Genomic DNA, 23,042 nt, shown 5'->3' with positions numbered 1-23,042 from the left:
TATATGTATAGGTATGCTTTTTATTTTAAAAACCTACTAATAGAACAAAGCATGATCCTAATAGAATTTTTTTCTTGGTACATTCCAGCCACTGGCTTTGCTGTTTGATACCAACCAAAAATACAAGAGCTCCTCCCTCTGGATATAAAATAAATAACTTGGGAGAAGAACTGTGACATCATTAGGGTTTTTCTTTGAAACTATGGGTTTCACTGATGTTTAACATGATGCAACTTGACTCATCTTGGGTTATATATTTTTAATTATTCATAGAGATTTTTTGTGGTATTTAATAGGTCTGTACTCATGTCCAAAACAATTTGGAAGAACTTGTGTAAGTGTAGTACCTGTCTATTATTTGTTAAAGCAGCACAACTTTTTAGGAGGTTTAAGAACCATATTAACTTTTTTAAAGTTTGTGTGAAAGTCTGAAAGAAAGTCAGTTTGTTTAATAGATACTAGATAGGTATTCCACTCACAAGATAGCCAAAGGGTTTTTCAAATTAATCATTTTTAAAATCCTGTCTGTGTATTCTATTGTTAGGCTGCATGCTTTTACTATATTTTATTGATTGATTGTTCTATTAGAAAATGGGGATGTATATAAAAAGGACGATAATGCTAGCTAAAGTTTGTATAAAAGCCAGCAGTATTGTGATGCTAAACATATATTGGATTTCTGTTTTAAACAGATTGTATTCAAAAATTTGGCCACTCGACCCTACAGCATTTACGTGCATGGAGTTTCCGTTTCAAAAGATGCAGAAGGAGCTATTTATCCTTCAGATTCCAAAGGTTGGTTAGAAATTATTTCTATCTTCCTTCTCTGCTGTCCTCTGATCACTTGTGCATCTTTCCAATAGGATCAGAAAAAGTCTTATTGTTGGCTCCATTTTAAATAATAAAAAGAAAATGGAAATCTATTTTAAGAACTTTTCAATTAATTATAAGCAATGTACCAAGAATGAGAAAGACAGGTAGGATCATTCTGGTGAGCAGCCCCACCTCTGCTCAAAGCAGGAATCCTTGTTCAACTATCTCTGGCATGAATACATCCAATGAAGAAACCTACCACTCTAAGAGCAGTGGTGGCACAGTGGTTAGAATGCAATACTGCAAGCTACTTCTGTTGACTGCCGGCAACCTGCAATTTGTCAGTTCGAATCTCATCAGGCTCTAGGTTGACTCAGCCTTCCATCCTTCCGAGATGGGTAAAATGAGGACCCAGATTGTTGGGGACAATGTGCTGACTCTGTAAACCACTTAGAGAGGGCTCTAAAGCACTGTGAAGTGGTATATAAGTCTGAATGCTATTGCTATTGTAACTGGTTCTAATTTTGAACTGTTTTTACTGGCATTGTATTGGAATGGAATGAGAACTGAGCCTCCAGTTGTCCTTACTAAGTAGACCAGACAGGAAATTTGACAAGATGAGCTAATTCTACTTTATTGTAAAACTATATTAACAGACTCTTGAAAGTATGAAAATACAATTCCCTTCACATCTCTTTTATAGCCCAAGGAACTAGGAAGGGTGTCTTCTGAGTTTCTTGTCCTACCCATTATCCACTTAAGGCTATGCTTTCTCTTATCTGACTGTTCCTTGAAAACAGCATCTCTAGAGCCAATCACCCAAGGTCTTTCCCATATTCCATTACATCAATAGACAATGCAGCTCATTGGATGACTTTTGGCTACTACTAATAAACAGGGCTCATACACTACGCTAACCCATGCTTCCCTTAATAATATTTTGCTAAAATCTAATTGATTGGATAAACTTGGTTTGTAAATTGCAACGGAATATAGTTTAGAATGAAATAAGAATCATCAGGAACCCCTATCCTGTAGCTCAGCCTATTTTCATAATTTTCATTGTGAAAATAAAATGAGGGGAGATCCCTTGTGCACAATATAAATGTTAAAAAAGAAATAACATTCAGAGACATAAAAATAGTTATAGAAAACAAAATTATTAAATAACTAAGTTGTTATGTAATAATCCAAAGGGGGACAATATACCATATTTTTCAGAGTATAAAACGCACCGGAGTATAAGACACACCTTAGTTTTGGGGGAGGAAAATAAGAAAAAAGCTGATTGGCAGGTGGATCAGCCTCCCAGAATACCCCCAATTAGCTGTCCCCAGAGGTGAATTTTAGCAACAGGTTCCTTGGTTGTGAGCTCTATGCCTTGCTTTTTTTTTTTTTTTTTTGCTTTTTTTTCTGCCTCTGAAACTTCTGAAACTCTATTTCAGAAAAAACTTTCTGAGTTTTCCTCTGAAAGCCCCCGAAACAGAGCTTCTGAAAAAAAGCCTCTGAAGCTCTGTTTGGGGGCTTCTTTTCTGAAGCTTCGTTTCTGATGCTTTTTTCAGCCTCTGAAACCTCCCTTTGAGAAGCTGGATGGAGCTTCATTTGGAGTATAAGACGCACCCAGATTTTCACTCTCTTTTTGGGAAGAAAAAAGTGCGTCTTATACTCAAAAAAGTACGGTAATAGCAAGATCAAAATTGTTTCATTCTTTGGTCTGCATGGAGTTTTACTTTACTTGCTTATGGCAAAGAACTATAATTCTCTATGTGTTGTTGAACTACAACTGAGAACATGCTTCATTACTGACCATTCAGTCTGTAGTTTCTCTATAGAAAATTGAGCAGCAACTAGAGATTTTCAGTTCCTTACCCATGCTTTACATGATCTTTTTTGCCTTTATGTTTTAGAGAATATAACTCAGGGCAAAGCAGTTGCACCAGGAGACGTCTACACATATAAATGGACTGTTCTTGATACAGATGAACCCACAGCAAAGGATTCTCAGTGCATTACTAAGTTATATCATAGTGCTGTGGATATGACAAGAGATATTGCCTCAGGACTGATTGGGCCACTCCTGGTTTGTAAACGCAAGGCACTCGACAGCAAGGGGGTACAGGTATTGTCAACTGCTTCAATTGAGGGAGCAGAATGATTGACACAAATTACTTAGATTCAGGGGCAGTATGGCTCTACGGGGAACTTATAGCTCTACTTACTGGGGAACCCCAGGGGTTGGGATTGCTTTGTCTTCCTTTTCAACATGGACTTTCAGTATGAATTGTCAGGCTCCCCAGACCATGACTTGGTAATAAATTTTTAAATTTAAAAGATAAAGATAAAATATGGCATTTATAATGGGATATTCTTCTCCCTCACAAAAACCTGGACAAAGAGCTAGATTTTCATGGCCCTTCTAAACAACAGCAGAATAAGGAGCCATCTGGATCTTAGGGGGAACCTCATTCCAGGGGGCAGGCACTTCTACAGAGAAGGTGTAGTTTCAAGATCCTGATAAAATACATTGCTTAATGGTAATCGAAGGAATCTTATCACCAAGCAATAATTGCTAATACAGGCTTTTATATTATTGGTCACACTCTGAATCTTCCTCCAACAGCACTTCAGGAGTCTCTTCTAGTGCTTCATCTCCTAGAGCTTCTTATTAAACCAAGATGCACCCCAGGATCAGCAACCCGGAGGAGGCCACATAGGAGTAATATGATCCAAAGCTCCAGCCACCTGCCCATTCCATGCAGCCGTGTAGGCCTAAGCTGTACCACCCCCAGATACTCAGTAAAAGCCCAAAGCTTTCTTTGAAACCTCACTGGATTTATAAATCCCCATGGATGGGCTGATTGACTGGGCCTTGACTCCCTGTAAACAGGGAGCAATCTGTCATGACAGTATACTGATGTTGATGTTCTCCATTGCCAGATCAATCTCAACTGCTCTGAGAGAAAAAACAGAACTAACTTGTGGCCTCTAATATGGTTGGGCTATTGATAATTTGGGGCAAGTCCATAGTTGACATAGAGCCCATGAATTCCTGACCTGCCCTTGATTCAGTGTCACTAGATGGCATATTGAAGTTGCCATGCACCAACAGCCTTGGGGACCCTATTGCCAACCCAGCAATGGAATCCAGTAGCTGATGCAGGAATGTTGTGGGCAACAGGGAAAGCAATACATCAGCAGCCCTCCCAACTGTTCACTTAAACCCAAATGAGGTTTCATATAATCTGTTACTTCAAATGCAATCTGAACAATCTGCCTTGGGAAAGAAAGCCTTGCATATAATATGGTTCAGCATTACAAAGACATGGATAATAATACTCAGGCTATCTCTGTATACAAATAATTATTTTATTTATCTGTTTCTAAACAATCCCCTTTTGTTTGTCATTCCAGCTTTATTTCATTTGAATGTTATAAATTATATTGTTATACTGCTGCTTTTTAAAACAAGGAAATGCATGTTAAATGGAGTATCATAATGTTAGTTGAACTAGATCTATTTTCTGCCTTTCACTGTGCAGAAAAAAGCTGATGTGGAACAGCATGCTGTCTTTGCAGTGTTTGATGAAAACAAGAGCTGGTACCTGGAAGACAATATCAAGAAATACTGCAGCAATTCCTCCAGTGTTAAGAAAGATGACCCTAAATTTTACAAGTCCAATGTTATGTACAGTGAGTAGTAAGCTCAGCCACTATTTTGTTCTGTGCTAAATCAACATCATTCAGATTAAATGAATAATAAAAGTAAAAATAAATATGGAAAATATGCTATTTTTGCAATACTATTATGTCTTTAATTCTAAAGACATTTAACTTTGAGCAGCTTCTATTTAACTATTGACATTCATTTTTTGAGTAGCTATTCTTAAGATTGCACTCTTAATCGCATTTTAAATTTTATTTTAGCACTCAATGGCTACGCGTCAGATAGAACAGATATTTTGGGGTTTCGTCAGTCTGAAATTGTTGAATGGCACCTCACCAGCGTAGGTACAATGGATGAGATTGTTCCAGTACATCTTTCTGGTCACACCTTCTTGTTCAAGGGAAAACATCAAGATATTTTAAATCTTTTCCCCATGAGTGGTGAATCAGCTACTGTAACCATGGACAATCTAGGTAAATAACAATAGCTCTGTGTTTGATTCTTTATTTATTTTCAGACTGTATAGATCGTTCTATAATTGAGCTCTCAGAATAGCTTGCCACATTATTAAAAACTTTATAAAATTCATTGTATAGAAAAGCACAAATTCCATCAAAATAAAAATACTGAAGAGAATTAAAATAAAACTAGCATGATTAAAATATATAAGCATAATCAAATTATAGGTGAAATCTAAATTGGTACCAGGAGTCTTTCTGATTATGAGCCTGCAAAAATCCAAATCATGTATTAATGATGCCAAATCATGTATCAATGATGCCAAATCATGTATTAATGATGGCAAATCATTCTCCATGAATGACATGCCTGGTTTAACAACTGAACCATACAACTTACTACTGAATGTGTACTATGGTTTTACAACATCACTGTTCATTCAGGAGTAATGTCCAAGTTGTGAATATGAACCTTAAGATTCAGATTCTGAATCTGTCCAGTTCACATATGACAGCAAAGTTCCAAAATCTATGTGATGACCCGGGGCGTGGCATGAAAGCAACACAGCCAGAGAACAGATCTAACTCCCCTCTATTGCTCCAACTTTGCCCCCAAACATCCCCATCTTTACTACAAATCCTGGAGCAAAGCTCTCACACGTACCTTCAACAGCCTCTGGTTGTGAGTAGTCCAATAAGCAAGATTTGCAAAGCAGTAACCAAGGCAAGAAGTCCAGTTAGGAAGGTTAGCAAAACAGTAACCAGAGCCAGAAGTTCAGCGAAGCAGGCAAACTAGGCAAGCCCCACAAGACAGAGCACAGTAATCTCCAGACGTCAGCAAATGCACACGAGGCTCCACAAATTCAACGGTTGTTCCTGACAAATGCCCCTCTCACCAGCATCTCCTTACATCTCAGTCCCGTTGTGCCTTGTGAAGGGAGCGGGGCACTCTCCTCCCTCGTAACCATCTCAGTCTGTGTTGTTCTTGCCTTCTCTCTTCTCTTTGTGCTCTAGGATCAGAAGGGGGTGGTCCTTGCTCATCTCCTGAGCTCTGTGTCTCATCATCATCTTGCCCCTCCCTGTCTACCAGCTGTTTTAATCCTGAAATGCCTTGGTCTGACTGGCTCTGTCTTTCCCCAGTTTCCTCCAAAGCCAAAGGAACTACCCCCTCTATCTTTGTCAGCTCATCTTCCCCCACAGATTAAGGCTCCGACAGGGGCATGACAATCTAGTTCCTGGAATCAACAATCGCTTCATGTTCAATTTTAGTTTTAAGTCTGTTCTTAGTAAGTCCTTTATAGCCAAGAGATGCACAGTTCTGAAGACATCCAACTTTGAGCTTCAAGAAAAGGAGAAGGGTAGGTAGGTTATTCTGCATAATAATAAGTAGTTCCATACAGATATAATGTCTAACTATAGAGTTTAAACCTTTCCTCAAAATAAAACAGTAGTAAAGCTTAAAACGAAAAGAAAAATCAGAGGTAGATGCAGTTCTGAAGTCCCATCTTGCACATTGCTATCTTTAAGACGGTAATGGATATCATATGTTTGTGATTGTTGGGTTTATAGCTCTATTTTTTGTATCTGTTATATTGCCATGGCATATTAGAAAGCCCTTCCTATCCTAGTATCCTCTAGTTATTCTGGACTTCTCTCACAATTCCTAGTCAATTTGGCTTTACCATACTAATTCTAGTCTATACTAACATTGTTAATGGATTGCAGAACTAACATCAGTGATCAGGTATAAAAGCAAACTATGAAACCCAAGTAGTCTATCTAATATGAATTATTCTGCATTTGTAGGAACCTGGCTTCTGTCATCATGGGGCTCCCGTGAGATGAGCAACGGCATGAGACTGAGATTTTTGGATGCCAATTATGACGATGAAGATGGAGATGAAAAAGTGGAAGAAGATAATGATGATATTGTTGCCAACATTGTCAGTTTTGGCTCTTCAGAAGTAACAGAAAAGAAAGAAAAGAAAGAAAAGGACCCCAGAGGTGTAGTATCAGACACAGAAACAGATGACATAGCAAAACAATTGGGATTATTCCCAATTAATATAGATGACGAGGATAATAATAAAGAGTCAAGCAATGAACAGCTAGAAGACGATGAAGAACAACTTATGATAGCTTCAATGCTTGGGCTTCGATCGTTTAATGGGTCAGTTGCTGAAGAAGAAGAATTGAATCTCACAGCTCTAGCTTTACAAGAAGATGCCTCTGCTTCTGGTGACGTATCTTTAAACTCCCATATAGTGTTGATAAACAGCAGTGATGCTATGCATGGTAATGAAGAATTGGGAACTCAAAATAACTCTTCTGTAACTGCACCTGAGACAATCTATGCTAATTATACATCTTCGTCAGGAGAAATGTTAATTTCAAACATCACTGCAGCGATTGGCATCTTGCTATCTAAGAAAAGCCCAAACAACGAGAATATTACTCAGATTTCTGATCGCGACAAGCAAATGCTTGCTGCTGAATATTTAAAAACCGATCAAGGCCTCCAGAGCAAAGATGTAGAAGATTTAATGCCCCTTGAAATAATCTCTTCCATGAAGGAGCAAGAAGAAAATACATTTGAAAAAGATATTTGGGATAAAAAAAGAGAAAGACAAGTTCTGACAGAGGCAACTTTGCATGCTCTTAAAGAGATGTATGCTCTACTCATTCATGTACAACAAAAGAGAAATCTTTCTGCTTCCAACATCACAAGTGAGGACATGAAATTTCTTTCTAGTACAGAAAATGACTCTACCTTAGATAATTCAAAAGCTAATTACTTTTCATATGATTATGATTATGATTTTAAAGAAGAAGAAGAAGCAACAGCAGCAGCAAATGTTGAGTTTTCCAAAGTCACTTCAGCTGATAAAGAAACAGTGGCAACCAATGGATCTGAGCCAAACCTTGTTTCTGTACCTTCTATAATGTCACAATCTGAAAATTTGACTTCAGATGCCACATTAGATGACTTTGTTTCTACAACAATTTCAAAGACTACAAAGAGTTGGAAAAGTTCATCTCACCAGAGACAGAAATGCCTCCCTAAGAACACAGACATGGAATGGAATGTTGTCCACAAGAAAGAAAATTACGATATATTAGCAGAAATCACTAATGATGTTGGCAAGAACAGCAGCAGAAATGCCTCATTTGATCAAGAAAATGCCATGTTGCCTGGCAAAGGAAAAGAGAAAACAGATAGCTCTAGTGGTCAACTTGAGTTGGGCCAACCAAGAATTAATAGCAAACATGATGCCCAGAAAGATGAGAACTGCACTATCACTATATCTCAATCTTTTCTGAAAGTCCAACGAAAGAAAAAAAAGCCAAATGTTTTAACACCAAGGACTTCTAAGCCTCTACAGTTACCTGGAAATCTCAACAATTCCCAACTTTCCAATAAACCCAACCACACAAAGTTGTTAAAAGAGGCCAAATTAACGCGAAAACAGGAAAAGCCAATTGTTACAATAGGTCTTCCAGTGGAAGATGGTGACTATCAGGAATATGAGATAGATAATATAGACAATGATGAGAGTAGCAGTGGTTCATTTGAATATGAGTTAATGTATTATGATAATCCATATACCACAGATTCCCGACTTGATAGTAATAGTGTGCGTAATCCTGATGACATAGCTGGACGCTACCTACGTACTATTAACAGAGGAAATATAAGGAGGTACTACATTGCAGCAGAAGAAGTTTTGTGGGACTACTCACCGTTCAAAAAAAGGTTTGACTGAATTATTTATTTTTAACTATTGCTCAATTTCATATTACTGGCTTAACAATAGCACTTAGACTTATATACCACTTCACAGTGCTTTACAGCCCTCTCTAAGGGGTTTACAGAGTCAGCATATTGCCCCCAACAAACTGGGTTCTCATTTTACCAATCTTGGAAGGATGGAAGTCTGAATCAATCTTGAGCCAATGAGATTTGATCTGCCAAACTTCTGGGCAGTCAACAGTAGCCTGCAGTACTGCATTCTAACTACTGCACCACCATGGGTCATACTGATATACCGTTAAAGAATCTGTTAACCATGAATGAGTGTAATTTGTTATAATAAAATGCTAATAAAACTTGAAAAACTGGACCGTTCAGATGTTATCACAGAAAGATACCAAATTTAGAACTATGGAATCCAATCTGGATTGATGATTTCCAAGTTCCTTTTCTATCCCATTCATGCCAAAGCCTTTCCAAAATCTTAGGTTTATGATGTCATCTAAATCCAGCACAACCTCATTTTAATTTATTTTAAAAAAATGTAATTGAGGTTTATTGTAGATTGAAAATTCTATTTTCTATAAACTCAAAATAGCCTTACCTAACTATTTGCTTAAAAATTGCTATTACGGTAGTGCATATGTTTTAACTGAAGCTTTCGGATAGTGTGTTATGAAAATATGCCCCTTTTTAGTACTTGTGTTTTGGTATTGCTTTTTTGGAATTTTGAATACATCATGATTGAGTTAGAAATTATCTGTTCAGCAGTCAAACACAAATGGCATGGGAACACACTAGAGCTAATTCTGAAGAAGCCCCAAACCCCGATTTTTAAGAACCATACCAGTGTTTTATGAATCCAGGTACTACAATTTATAAACCATTGTTGTATGATCCCAGCCAAAAGCTTTTTTTGGAAAACAGAAGAATCTGAACTGGAAAGCAGGAAAAGAATAAAAAAATATAAATATGTTTAAAGTGAAGAAAACATTATGAAAAAAAGGTATATTTTCATATACAAGTCTTCTTAGACTTGTTAAAGAAAACAAGAGTTTGCAAAGAGACAGCCACAAGCATTATTATATCCAATTTCTCCTGTGGTTTTGTGCTCTTACTCAAGTACAGATACAAGCTACATCAAAGAGAGAGAAAAAAGCATTATAGCAGCAGCATGGCAATGGCTGTACATGGCAAAGTCAGGAATGGAATGGAATTAACAAATGACCAGGCTCAAAATATCCTACTTCAAACACATTACACAAAGGCTTAGTTCTTGGAAGAAGACTCTAATGCTGGGAAAGGTGAAAAAGAAAGTAAACTGATGACAAGGTAGATGGACTCTTATATTGGTGATCAGTGCACTTTTGGAAGAGAAAAATCTATGTAGTCATGAAAGTCGATCAGGTGACTTTCGATAGGAGTGCAGATCTGATAAGAGACTATGAAACATCCTATCAGTGAGGTAATAACATGGTTTGGAGCTTTCTGGAAGGAGAAAAATAAGATTTTCTTCATGAATGTGGAATATTACATTACACTTAATGCCATTACCCAGAACTTGTTTTCATTTCCTTGTTCCTGAAGGAAAACTATGCGCTAATTGTAGGATAGTTATGGCTTACTCACCTATCAGCTCCTGTTCTTTGTCAGAGTAATGATTGTTTGGACTGAGATCCAGGTAGGAATAATACTGAAGCAAATTTCAGATAAAAATTGGGGAACCTTTCAATTAATTGTTTAATAATGAATAGATTGCTTCAAGAGATAAGATTTTTGTTTTCGTTTGGAATTATTTAAGTTGGTTAAATAACTTCAAGAGTACTATTAAGAGTTAAATTAGGCTGGGCAACTTTTTGACATGATGTCATACTGACAAGATCCTTGTAAATGGGCAGGACATTGATTTATATTACCTCCAAAAGCACCTTGGGCTCTAACAGTGTAATATGTTTTCAGATAGCACTAGGTATGAAGATATGGTTGCACACAATGCAGAGTTACAAAGGAATGAATGCACCTATCAAACACAGTGGAACAGAATTTTCATGCAAGCATGGTACGATTGCAATCGAAATAGTCAGTCAATTGTTTGTAGTTCATGTTCTGGAAATAGAGGAGTTAGATATTAATCATTTTTGTGTAAGTTTAATAAGTGTTTATTAATTTCTAGCATTAAGAAAAAGAAAAAAACTAAATATCAATTCAATATTTTCTTTATATTAAACATTCACAATTAAGAGGAACAGGATATTGTCTAGCTGGGATTCATGTTTATGTTTATCAAAGAGGAGCCCCCTTTGTTACTCAAGGAACTAAAATTTGTACAGCTGCTCATCTCACACGAGGTGACTGAGTGTCATATAAAACAACAGAAAAACAAGATATTAAAAAATTAAAATCCACATTAAAAGATAAATATTATAAAAAAAAACCATACAAACTAATTGTAGGCAAAGAGGAGTAGTCACTTCAACAATGGAACCACCTGAGCATGTCGCTGGTGACAATGGACCTGATTATAATGGTTTGCAATTGGCTGGGTTCATACAACTCACAATAATTCATAATTTGTGATTTATAAATTATAATGGCTGGGTTCAGATAATACATTAAGACGAACTATAATAATATTTATAAATTATAATGGCTGGGTTCAGATAATACATTAAGACAAACTATAATAATATTAAGAATAGGTAACCAAAAATAAAAATGCCAAATCTAGTCTAAACATCTGACTGATATTGTGATGAACCATAATATTAATAAGAAATGAACAAAAATGCAAAATTCAGTCTAAACATCTGGCTGACTGTGACCAATTGTAATAATAATAATAATAATAATAATAATAATAATAATAATAATATACAGTATTTTCTTCCCATTCCAGACCTTAGGGAAGTATTGATAGGTGGACAAAAATGCCAAGTATTGATATATAGTATATGCAAATTTTAAAAAATTCACAGGTTTTTCCTTCCTCAAATCTTCCATATCCTTAGTACAGTGAGAAGTCGCCCAACCAGGACCACATTCAAAAAAGCTATTTTCCGAAGTTATCTTGATGATACTTTCCAGACACCCAGCACTGGAGGGGAATATGAAAAACATCTTGGTATACTGGGTCCTATCATTAGGGCTGAGGTGGATGATGTAATCCAAGTAAGTTTATGTTCAAAATATTTTAATAAAAGAGTACCTTGGATTTTTAGCAACATTAAACACGAAAAATGTTTGAACTGCAAGAAATAGAATCAATTTCAGGTTTCAGAAGACACCCTTCCTAGTTCCTTGGGCTATAAAAGAGATGTGGAGGGAATTGTATTTTCATACTTTCAAGAGTCTGTTAATATAGTTTTACAATAAAGTAGAATTAGCTCATCTTGTCAAATTTCCTGTTGGGTCTACTTAGTAAGGGCAACTGGAGGCTCAGTTCTCATTCTATTCCAATACAATGCCAATAAAAACAGTTCAAAATTAGAACCAGTTACAATAGCAATAGCATTCAGACTTATATACCACTTCACAGTGCTTTACAGCCCTCTCTAAGTGGTTTACAGAGTCAGCATATTGTCCCCAACAATCTGGGTCCTCATTTTACCCACCTCAGAAGGATGGAAGGCTGAGTCAAGCTTGAGCTGGTGAGATTCAATCTGCCAAATTGCAGGTTGCCGGCAGTCAGCAGAAGTAGCCTGCAGTACTGCATTCTAACCACCTATAAACTGTTTTGGGAGAAGGGTCACACATAAATTTAGGTGGCAGGATCCAACGAAAAAGTCAATTGGATTTAATATACTGGTGTAAGCTTTCCCAATCAGTATCTGTTGAACAGTGTTGTTCTTCAGAGTTTGTGATTGTGGTGTAAACAACAGATTTCCTGATGCTTCGCCAACAACTGTAGTGAAATCTTTTTTTTTCTCTGCTTTAATCCTTCTGTGCTAATTAGCAACCAATCCTCCGCTACAATTTTTTCAAGCAGTCAAAGACTTTTTTTCCCTTTTACCTGTGAGTTGGCCAAATTACTCACCAGGTAACAATACTCCGTTCAATTACCGCTCTGACATTCCCTCTTTCTGATCGTGGCCATTCTGGCTTGTGACAGCTCTTTAATGGCTGCCTTCCTTCGCTGATGGGTCGAAGACTAATGCCGGCATTTCAGGGAACTTGCTCATTCCCTATCCGTGCCAGCCAGCATCTTCTTTCTTCACTGTCTCCACAAGACAGCTATGATTCCTGGAGATCCTCAAAATCGGCTAGGATATTAGTGTTCTCCTGGAGCCCCAGAATCCACACCGTATCGCCTGATGCTGGCCACGCCCCCTCTCTGTAGTGAAATCTTCAAAGGCAAGGTGGTCTATGGTGTAGATCACAGACAATTGAGAAGGAACTTGTTGGGCTCCTGCCTTTATAGCCAGGTGTCCTGACTTCTGATGGCTGTTTAGCTGAGTTGGTTTTGGACTGGTGTAGGTTGGTAAGGGTTGGTCTCTGATTGCTTGTTTATACCCGATACTAATTGGTTACTTTGGCATTATTGGTTCCTGATTGGATCTTTGTTTATCCTGATTGGTCATTTTGAGCATATACAGAATAAGCTCTCTAAAAGTAATAAAAGTAAAATAGAATAAAAAGGAAATGTATTTTGTATAATGACATTTGATAAAATAATTTGTTTGCAACTTCAAGGTTTGACATGGTACTTTAAAATACTCTACTACAATCTATGACAGAAATTCAGGCTATAGAACTGTAAATGTTGAAACTCTTCTGTGCATCTTTTGCATGTATTAATCATTGACTGTTCAACTCTCTAGGTTCAGTTCAGAAATTTGGCCTCTAGACCATACTCACTTCATGCTCATGGCCTTCTTTATGAGAAATCTTCTGAAGGCAGAAGCTATGATGACCAGTCTCCTGAATTTTTCAAAAAGGATGATGCAATCATGCCAAATGGCACATACACATATGTCTGGCAAGTCACCAAACGGTCAGGACCAACAGACAACACAGAAAAATGTAAATCATGGGCCTATTACTCTGGTGTAAATCCGGTAAGATAAATGTCATAGAATATTTTTAAAAAGAAAACTTAATCATATAGTTCATTTTATTTAACCTTAAAGAAGAATATATACTTATCTACTGTATCTTCTAGCATATGCATTTTGCTTATTAGTTTTATTTTACAATTCCTTTCATGAAAAAGAATGATTCTGTTTAGATCACCAATTTTTTTTTAATATTGTTTGTAGGGTCATGAATTGTGGTTTTGTATTCTTTTCCCTAAATTTTGATCTATTTTTTTGTAGGCCAAATAGTTTTGAAAACTCTAATGAAGGAGAAATAGAATTGAATTTCATCACCATTTAGTAGCTATATTTTCCAAACAGATAGTCTCTTTTACTACATATATTCGTTTTGTATAAAAATATTGATTGAATGCCCATATTTATTTCTCTTTAAGATTAAATATATCTATGTTTGTTTGTATTACCAAATAATTATTTTTCATACTGGGTTTGGTTGATTATTTTTACCTTTAATTATATGCTATTACTAAATGTTCATTTTAATAATATTACTAAATATTACTAGTGTTTATTTTTGTGTTTCTTTTCTAACACGAAAAATTAAATCACATTAAAATATATTTTGCAGGAAAAAGATATTAATTCTGGCTTGATAGGACCTATTTTGATCTGCCAGAAAGGCATGATTGACGAGTACAACAGGCCAATAGACATAAGGGAATTTGTCCTGCTTTTTATGGTCTTTGATGAGGAGAGAAGCTGGTACTTTGAAAAATATGACAAAAGGACTCGTGCAGAGAAACTTATAGGAGTTCAATCTCGCCACACATTTCCTGGTAGAAATATTTTCATTTCTCTTATATAAGATTTCTACTTACAATAAATCATTTTTATGCTAATGGCAACATAATACTCAATGTTATTTTATGTATATAGCAATAGCACTTAGACTTACTGGCATATACTTACTGACTTTACAGCACTCTCTAAGTGGTTTACAGGGTCAGCATATTGCCCCGAACAATATGGGTGCTCATTTACTGATCTCAGAAGGATGGAAGGCTGAGTCAACCTTGAACCAGCCAGGATCAAACTCCTGACAGTGGGATGCAGAGTTAGCCTGCAATACTGCATTCTAACCACTGCGTCACCACAGCTCTTAAGAATATAAGAATTACATTTATTTATTTTTTTCTATTTACCTTATCCTAATGATAGCATAGACCGGTATTTATCCATTGTTAAAAACAATCAGCTCAATTGTTAACTGATTGCTTGTGTTAATATCAAATCTATTAGATCTTACTTTCTCTTCTAGTCTTTGTATCTAAATAAAACAAATTTATATACATATCTTTTTAAACTACATTACAGTATACAGCTAAGGTTCTTTTCCACTTCCTAGATTCTATCATTATCCTTGTTGTCTTTTTAAATAAAATTTCAGAGATGCTATTTGATGAGAAGCACAAAAAATATATCTTTGATTCCTAAAGATGACTTTGGTTCAGTCCTACAGGGTAGATTTGGAGGGTGGGAACAGAAGGAGAGATTGCTATGAATGGTGCCTTGAACTCCTATAAGCATAATGCTTGTGTCAGAAGCACCGAAGCACTTCTGGATTGAAAGGATTATCTGGTTACATCACCATTGGGGATGCCCACTTGGGGGGCCCCCTTCATGTTCCCAGCAGGAGCTAGCATGAAAGACGGGAGTTCAACTTCACTCCACAACAATACTTGGTCTCAAATGCAGGCTTGCTAATCTCCTACCCAGTGTCTAAACCACATGAGCCACCATACTCCATTAACTCCTACATAAAAGGTGAAATCCAACCAATAATGGTAAAGTTCCCAAATATTATGTTAAGAGTTCCGTGACTGAGATTTTCAGTGAAACTTTTTTATTAACACAACCATATTACTATAGCCTTTTTATTTGATAGGTAGTTATATCAAAGCATAGTATAAGATCTATTTTTCTCTGATAACTATCTGTTGAGGTATGCTGGGCTGCCAGAATGACTGGCTCAAAGATTGCATAGCGGAGTGAGTCGATGTTCTAGAATCTGGGTCTTCCTCCTTTTAATCCATATCTTATTGACTGTAGCACAAACAGCTGTGGAGCTATTCAAGTCTAAATTGTTTTGCTCAGTTGTTTTCTCTCCCTTTCTATGGCTGCATCACAATTATAAAATAACGGAGATGGAAGGGACCTTTGAAGTCTTCCAATCTAACCTCCTGCTCAAGCAGGAAAAATCATGATTCTCACAACTGATTGTTCAAGGAGTTATGTATAACTTGCTTTGATAAAATACATATTTAAACTATAAATCTACTGTACTTCCACGGGAATTTCCAAATTTGGCTACATCATAATCTTTAGAAGCTTAAAAGGTGGCTCCAAGTAACTACAAAAAATGCAAGGTGAATTTGTAATTCATCTTTCTGGTATTGCAGTGCCTAAATTTATTTAATCTGGATTATTTTTAATGATTTTTGTTGTATTTTATTAAAACTAATCCATGCTGGACATTTGTGAATGAAGCAGTTAAAAAATAAATATTTTTTCCATCTCTTTTTGCACTCATTGGCAACCTTACTACTATATTTAAAAGCAGTTGAAAACTTAACGTGAACTAGAAGGAAAAAAAAAAGCTTTCCCCAAATCCTCACAATGCTATTGGATTTTTAATCTGAAGTCTGCTATATTAAATTGAACTGCAATGCTTTTTGTTTAATCTGGTCATATTTTTATTTTTAGCAATTAATGGGATCCCCTATCAGCTGCAAGGCTTGAAGATGTACAAAGATGAGGATGTCCACTGGCATTTGCTGAACATGGGTGGGCCCAAAGACATCCATGTTGTTCATTTTCATGGTCAGACATTCACTGAAGAGGGAAGGGAAGATAATCAACTTGGGGTCCTTCCTCTTCTTCCTGGTAAATATATTCAGATCAGTGGTGAAATCTAAAATTTGTTACTACCGGTTCTGTGGGTGTGGCTTGGTGGGGGGAGGGTAATGTGACTGGGTGGGTGTGGCCAATTTTTTTTTTTTTACTTTAAAAGCATTTTTTCTACAACCTCTTCGGCGAAGAGGTTGTAAAAAAATGCTTTCAAAAGGCTCTGACGATCCAAGCTGAGTTGCCTGATCAGCAAAGGCTTTTTTAAAAAGCCTCTGATGATCAGGCAACTCAGCTTGGATCGTCAGAGGCATTTAATAGAAAAAAAGGGTTTTTTCTTTTAAAAGCCTTTGACGTCCCAGCTGAGCCGCATGATCATCAGAGGCTTTTTTTTTAACTTTTAAAAGCATTTTTTCGGCCGAAGAGGTTGTAGAAAAAATGCTTTTAAAAGTAAAAAAAAAAAAAGGCCTCTGTTGATTGTGCAGCTCAGCTGGGCATGGGGGGGGGCAGGGATTTTTGCTACCAGTTCTCCGAACCACCCACCTCCATCGCTACCGGATTGGATGATCCAGTCCGAACCGGGAGCATTTCACCCCAATTCAGATCCACACATCTGTTTCTTGCTGCAATGACTTGAAACATTTCTAACTAGTTGCACTGAATATAGATATAAAGCATTCATTAAAATATATTAGCCAGAGTATTATGAGTATTATGTATAACGTCTTGAATTGAACAAAATAAATATGGGAAATAAATGTAACAACAGTTTGGAATTCACAATGCATTTCAAGTTGTAAACAATCTTCAGGGGAATAGATATTATTTAAATATAATAGCATTAGTTACATCACACTGCTACTCTTCATTTAAGGTATTCTCTTGAAGTAGCATTATACAGCTGCAGTACATTGGAATTTTAATAGCACTGAAATTAACAGAAATTTCGTTGTACGAGGTGCAATGACAATAAAGTAAACTTAAACTTAAATGTTTGAACTTCTGAAATACGGAAATGTGAAAAATAACAGCACCTTTTGTAACATACATTTTCTTTATGATGTGGCCATATCTCTAAGTATGTATTATTAAAATTGTATGCAATGAAATGTGTTTGTTGTAGATTTACAATGAATTTTGCTTCCAGTAGCTTCACAGATATGCTAAGGCACTCAATTCTCCATCTAGATAATCTGAGAGAATTATGGCTAGAAATACAAACTTCTCACATATTTGTGAAATAATGATCATAAAACCATTCATAGTATTCATAGAATACTTGAGTTCTGATCAGGTTTGATGGCTGCCTATGGGATTCATGTGAATAGGAGGGAGACAGGCTTGTTCTGTTTGTTTATGCTGTAAAATAAACCTTTACAAATACAGAAACTAATAGATTAGGATTTAGGACTCTATAGAGCTCCAGTTCTCATTCTTACAAGATCTCCTTGTAAGATCTTCCCAATGTTGGAAGACTGAAAATATTTAAGGGACAAGTGCTGAAAAACTCTTACTGTAACATTTAGGGAATCTCTTCCTGGATGATGTTCCCCACATTCAGTGACCTTCTTCTTGTATCAACCAATAGTTTCTTCCATTAACTTTAAGTATAATTATAAACCTGCATTTGCTATCTGATTTCTGGTTAAGTTTAACATGCTATCCTAGTCACCTTATTACTAGATGATTCAAATTCTTGGAATTTAAACCTATTTTAAAAATTAACATGTTTCCTCTCTGCTTTCAAGGTACATTCACCACCATCAAAATGAAACCATCCAAAATTGGCACATGGCTTTTAGAAACAGAAGTTGGTGAATATCAGGAAAGAGGAATGAAGGCTCTCTTTACTGTCATTGATAAAGGTAACAGAGTTTAACCATACTAATTTTACAAGGCACATCAGCTTCACTACAAGTTTGTGCTACAGAAAAAAAAGAAAAGGGGGGGGAACCAATTCTGAGATCCCAGGGTTTTGTTTTTTGTTTTTAGTATGGATAGCATGTAGATGACATCACTGGCACATTCCCTAGTTAACTGGCATTGGAAATATTTCCAGGATTTGGGGAAGGCACATATCCCATTATAATATCATTGCTATATAATCTGCTTGTGTCTTTGTCTCTTCCTAGCTGCACATACTTAAAATAGGTACAACAGCATAGAAACCATACCTTTCTCTCCTGTTGGGTTTAATAAGGAGTACTCTGCTTAATGCCAGAATTTAGGAAAAGCTAATAAAACACTTCCATGCTGTCTCTTTCTCCCTCTTTAGATTGTAAATTACCAATGGGGCTGGCAAGTGGGATAATACAAGACTCACAGATCAGTGCTTCAGATCATGTTGGTAGGTTGAATTTTAAAGCTGTTATGTCAAAAACCTTGTTATTTGGAAATCCTATATCCAGAAGTTTATCTACTGAACTGTGTGGCTCTAATGAACAGCCAGTTTTATAGATTAAATTCCATGTGGGGCATATTTTCATTTTATTTGTATGGTGCTAGAAATAATTGTCTCATAATATCAAGAGGCAGGGGAAAAGATCATTAATTATCAGTATATACTGGGCCCTCAATATCTAGCATACAGTATTCAATGTATTTTTGGAACATTTTCAGATTTTTTTTGTTTCTGCTACTGCTCCTTGGTTCCAGTTCTTTTATAACAGACACTTGATAATTTTCAATATTTTATCTGTATTTTTGACCTTGGGGCAGTCATCTTTTCTTAACCAAACCCACCTCACAAGATAGTTGTTGTGGGAAAAAGAGGAGAAGGAAGGATTGTTAGGTATGTTGGCTGCCTCAAGTTATTTGTAAAAATAATAAAAGTGGGATAGAAATAAATATAAAATAAAAACTAAAAAATATTTCCTGTTATGAAAAGAATATGTTTTTTACAATTGTTTTAGTAAAAAATGAAAGTCACCATGGAAAGCAGCCGTATCTTGTTGACATTGGTCTGCAAAAATGTCTTTTCCATGTTTCTGTGTAGGCTATTGGGAGCCTAAGCTAGCAAGACTGAATAATTCTGGAAAATATAATGCTTGGAGCATCATAAAGAAGGAAAATGAACATCCATGGATCCAGGTACAACAGTTTATTGCAACACTACAATGTGATTTGGTTGTGGAAATCATCTTGGAATGCGCTGCTATTCTTGAGGCATTAAGAATATTAACATTTTAATATTAAAATGTTGTTTTTGTCACCTTAAATTAGGGGTGATTGTGAATTAAATGTACAGGATAAGGAATGTTTGAAAATGGAGTTCCCACTTAGGAGAGTGGATGAGTTAGAAAGCAAAATTTTGATATGCATTTAATTTAATTACATTCATCTCTACAGTCCTGACCATAATCAGTTAATCATTTACTTATTTAGTCTATTGGTCAATTTTATATGTGGTTCCTACATTGTGTTAAGCTATAGTTTTCTAGCTTCACACATTCTATATATAATTAATTATAAACAAGTTTGCAAAGGTTTAATAATTAAAAGAATATAAAATTTGACACACTATGGCTTAGTGTCATGCATGAATCCAGTTTTCACATCACTATATTTCAAATCAAAAGCATTTTGGTTGGCTCTGCTTTTAGGTTGAGAATGATAGTATTCTTAGACAACAGATGGTGAAGGCTACAAAATAGATTAGTATAGAGCATACTATTTGCCTTGGCTTACATTAGAGAGGATGTTCTTCTACCATCAAAGATAAACTAGATTTCAACCTTCAGTATATTTTGTGTTTGTAAATTGATAGAGAAGGTGATAAACTTCTGGTCATTTATCAGAGACAGAGTTCTTGAACCAATCCTGTATTTCCATCCAGTATGGTACAGAATATCTTTTTATCCAAAGAAATGAAACTGGGATAATATAGATTCATAATTTTTGTTGTTATTGTATAGGTAGACCTACAAAGACAAGTTGTCATCACAGGCATTCAGACCCAAGGAGCCATGCAACTACTGAAACATTTGTATACTCTGGAATATTTTGTTAGCTACAGCGAAGATGGGCGAAAGTGGATTATTTTTAAAGGAAGACATCCCAAAACTCAAATGGTTTGCATGTTTCTTCTATCTGAAATCCTCATTCTTCTTTTCTGCCTGAAAATATGTAGAAATATGTTAAGCGCTTTATTCTTTCAAAAGTTAATATATGAAAGAGAATAGTATGAAAATTACATATTCTCTATAAATCTCTTAAAACTGATAAAAATGTTCTATTTATTATCTTGTCCTTTTTCATTTTGTTTTCTTTTTAAGGAAGCAGGTTTCTAAATCCAGGTTAATTTTTAATGAGAAAGAGAGATGCAAAAACTGGAAAATATTTAATTAGTGGGTAGGAAAGAATGTAAATTATGGGCAGATAATTTCTTCTCTTCCTTCTTTTAACCTGTAAATAGTAAAAGAAATTATTGAAAGGAGAATTATAGCTGGGAACAACACGTGTGATTTAAAGTAGTTTAATTCCGATATATTTATTGACAAATGTATAAACATGCTTGTGATGACATTAGAGGTATGTTGAATGTGGATAAGAATACCTGTGTACTTTTGTTTAGAGATGATGTATCACTGCTGTTTTAAACACCAAATTATTTGTGGTAAACATTAGTCAAATTATATGATACAATGAAGATGATGAATCTGAAAATATTATATATACTCTTGCAATATGAAAGAAACTTTGTGATCCTCAGTTCCCACTGAAATAATTCAGTGTTTGTTTTGATGTGCAATCTCACTGAAAACCAATAATTGCTCAAGACTGAATAGGCTCAAAAGTCACTTTAATTTTCCAGTTGCAAATATTTTTAAATAATTTATATTTTAAAAAGTGAGACATAATTTATAGAATTTGGACTTTTTTTTTTCCTCAGCATTTTGAGGGCAATTCGGATGGTACCAAAGTAAAAGAAAACCACATTGATCCTCCTGTTATTGCCAGATATATTAGGCTGTATCCAACCAAGTTCTACAACAGACCTACTTTCCGCATTGAACTACTGGGTTGTGAAGTTGAAGGTAAGACATGAACAGACATTTGGCACATACCATCAAATGAGGAGAAACAGATGAAAGTTCAATTTAATGTTATCAAAAACATTGAAAGTGCAAGAGAAACGAGATTTTATACAAGGGATGAATATTAGAAGGGGAAAGAAGATTAAATTACTTGACCAAACCATCTGTAGAAATATAATTCCAAGCCTGCTGGTATCTTTTCCTGAATATGATACCCTGTTTCCCCCAAAATAAGACCTCCCCGGATAGTAAGCCCAATTGGGCTTTTGAGCGTATGCGCTAAAATAAGGCTTCCCTAAAAATAAGCCCTCCCCGAAAATATTTAAGTGCATGCGCAGCCGGTCCCTGCCATTTCCTCGGATTAGGGTTAGGGATACAAAGGTGGAAATCAGGTAAGATGGCAAGAGGAGCCCCGTCTTGCTTCACGTGCCCAAAAATAATAAGACCTCCCCTGAAAATGAGGCCCAGGCTTATTTCGAGGTTCAAAAAATATAAGACAGGGTCTTATTTGGGGGGAAACATGGTAGCATTAGAAAAACCTAACAAGGATATGTACTTACAACAGGGTGCTCTATGCCATTGGGAATGGAAAGTGGGGCTATCAAGAATTCAGAGATTACAGCCTCTTCTTATAAGAAGACTTGGTGGAGTTCATGGGAACCATTCCTTGCACGACTCAATCTGAAAGGGCGAACAAACGCTTGGCAACCAAAGGTAAAAACAAAACAAACTAAGTTACCTGATTATTTTTGTAGTTGCATTTTTTTTTTTAATTTTACGTTCCCATTAAATTAAATGCTTACAGTAGTTTCCATCTAATAATTGGTGGCATCAAACCATCAGAGAGAAGAGAGAGCAGAGAACACAGGTGATATGACTGGTATATTTTGAATGATGTTGAATTGTTACTTACGTAGTAGTTAATATTTCTTCCCACACTTTTATTTCTCTTTAGTAAAGCCCACTTCACAAATTATATGGCAGCAGTTTCAGAGTTGTATGTCAGTTAATACTGTGTCTCTGATTGGTATTCTTGTATAATATAGGAGTCTTTAAATGATTGCTTATTGTATTCATGAAGTCATGGAATCATAGATTCATAAGGCCGGAAGGGACCTTGGAGGTCTTCTAGTCCAACCCTCTGTCTAGGGCAGAAGTCCTTATTCTATCCCAGACAAATAGTTGTTCAATCTTTTCTTGAACACCCCCCCACCCGAGATGGAGCACCCACAAATAGTCCAGGAGACTATTTGTTCCATTGACAATTGTTCAGATTAGAAAAAAGTTATATTGCAAGAATTAATACAAGAAGCATTTGTGCAAGAAATTTGTGTTCACACTAAATGTGTTCTATTTTTATAAGAAAGAAAAGTAAAAAAGAGG

The 23,042-nt window shown here is 35.9% G+C and overlaps 1 protein-coding gene across 1 annotated transcript in view; it reads left to right on the top strand.

Annotated features, from left to right (window-relative positions):
* The window catches only part of F5 (coagulation factor V), a 39,838-nt gene that overhangs the window by 15,197 nt on the left and 1,599 nt on the right, over positions 1-23,042 (top strand). The window contains exons 9-23 of the mRNA XM_070942760.1: positions 693-795; positions 2,721-2,932; positions 4,353-4,503; positions 4,738-4,950; positions 6,742-8,689; positions 11,695-11,854; positions 13,504-13,740; positions 14,348-14,555; positions 16,483-16,662; positions 18,372-18,488; positions 18,899-18,970; positions 19,619-19,713; positions 20,538-20,693; positions 21,515-21,659; positions 22,225-22,373. Coding sequence (XP_070798861.1) covers positions 693-795; positions 2,721-2,932; positions 4,353-4,503; positions 4,738-4,950; positions 6,742-8,689; positions 11,695-11,854; positions 13,504-13,740; positions 14,348-14,555; positions 16,483-16,662; positions 18,372-18,488; positions 18,899-18,970; positions 19,619-19,713; positions 20,538-20,693; positions 21,515-21,659; positions 22,225-22,373 — 4,146 coding nt within the window. The remainder of the gene's footprint in view (positions 1-692; positions 796-2,720; positions 2,933-4,352; positions 4,504-4,737; positions 4,951-6,741; positions 8,690-11,694; positions 11,855-13,503; positions 13,741-14,347; positions 14,556-16,482; positions 16,663-18,371; positions 18,489-18,898; positions 18,971-19,618; positions 19,714-20,537; positions 20,694-21,514; positions 21,660-22,224; positions 22,374-23,042) is intronic.

The sequence above is a fragment of the Pituophis catenifer genome, unplaced genomic scaffold (genome assembly GCF_029215685.1).
Source record: "Pituophis catenifer annectens isolate HBS135680 unplaced genomic scaffold, rPitCat1.0.hap2 SCAF_4, whole genome shotgun sequence".
NCBI lineage: Eukaryota > Metazoa > Chordata > Lepidosauria > Squamata > Colubridae > Pituophis > Pituophis catenifer.
Note: the sequence above shows the minus strand (reverse complement) of the source record. Positions and strands in the feature narration are given on the sequence as shown.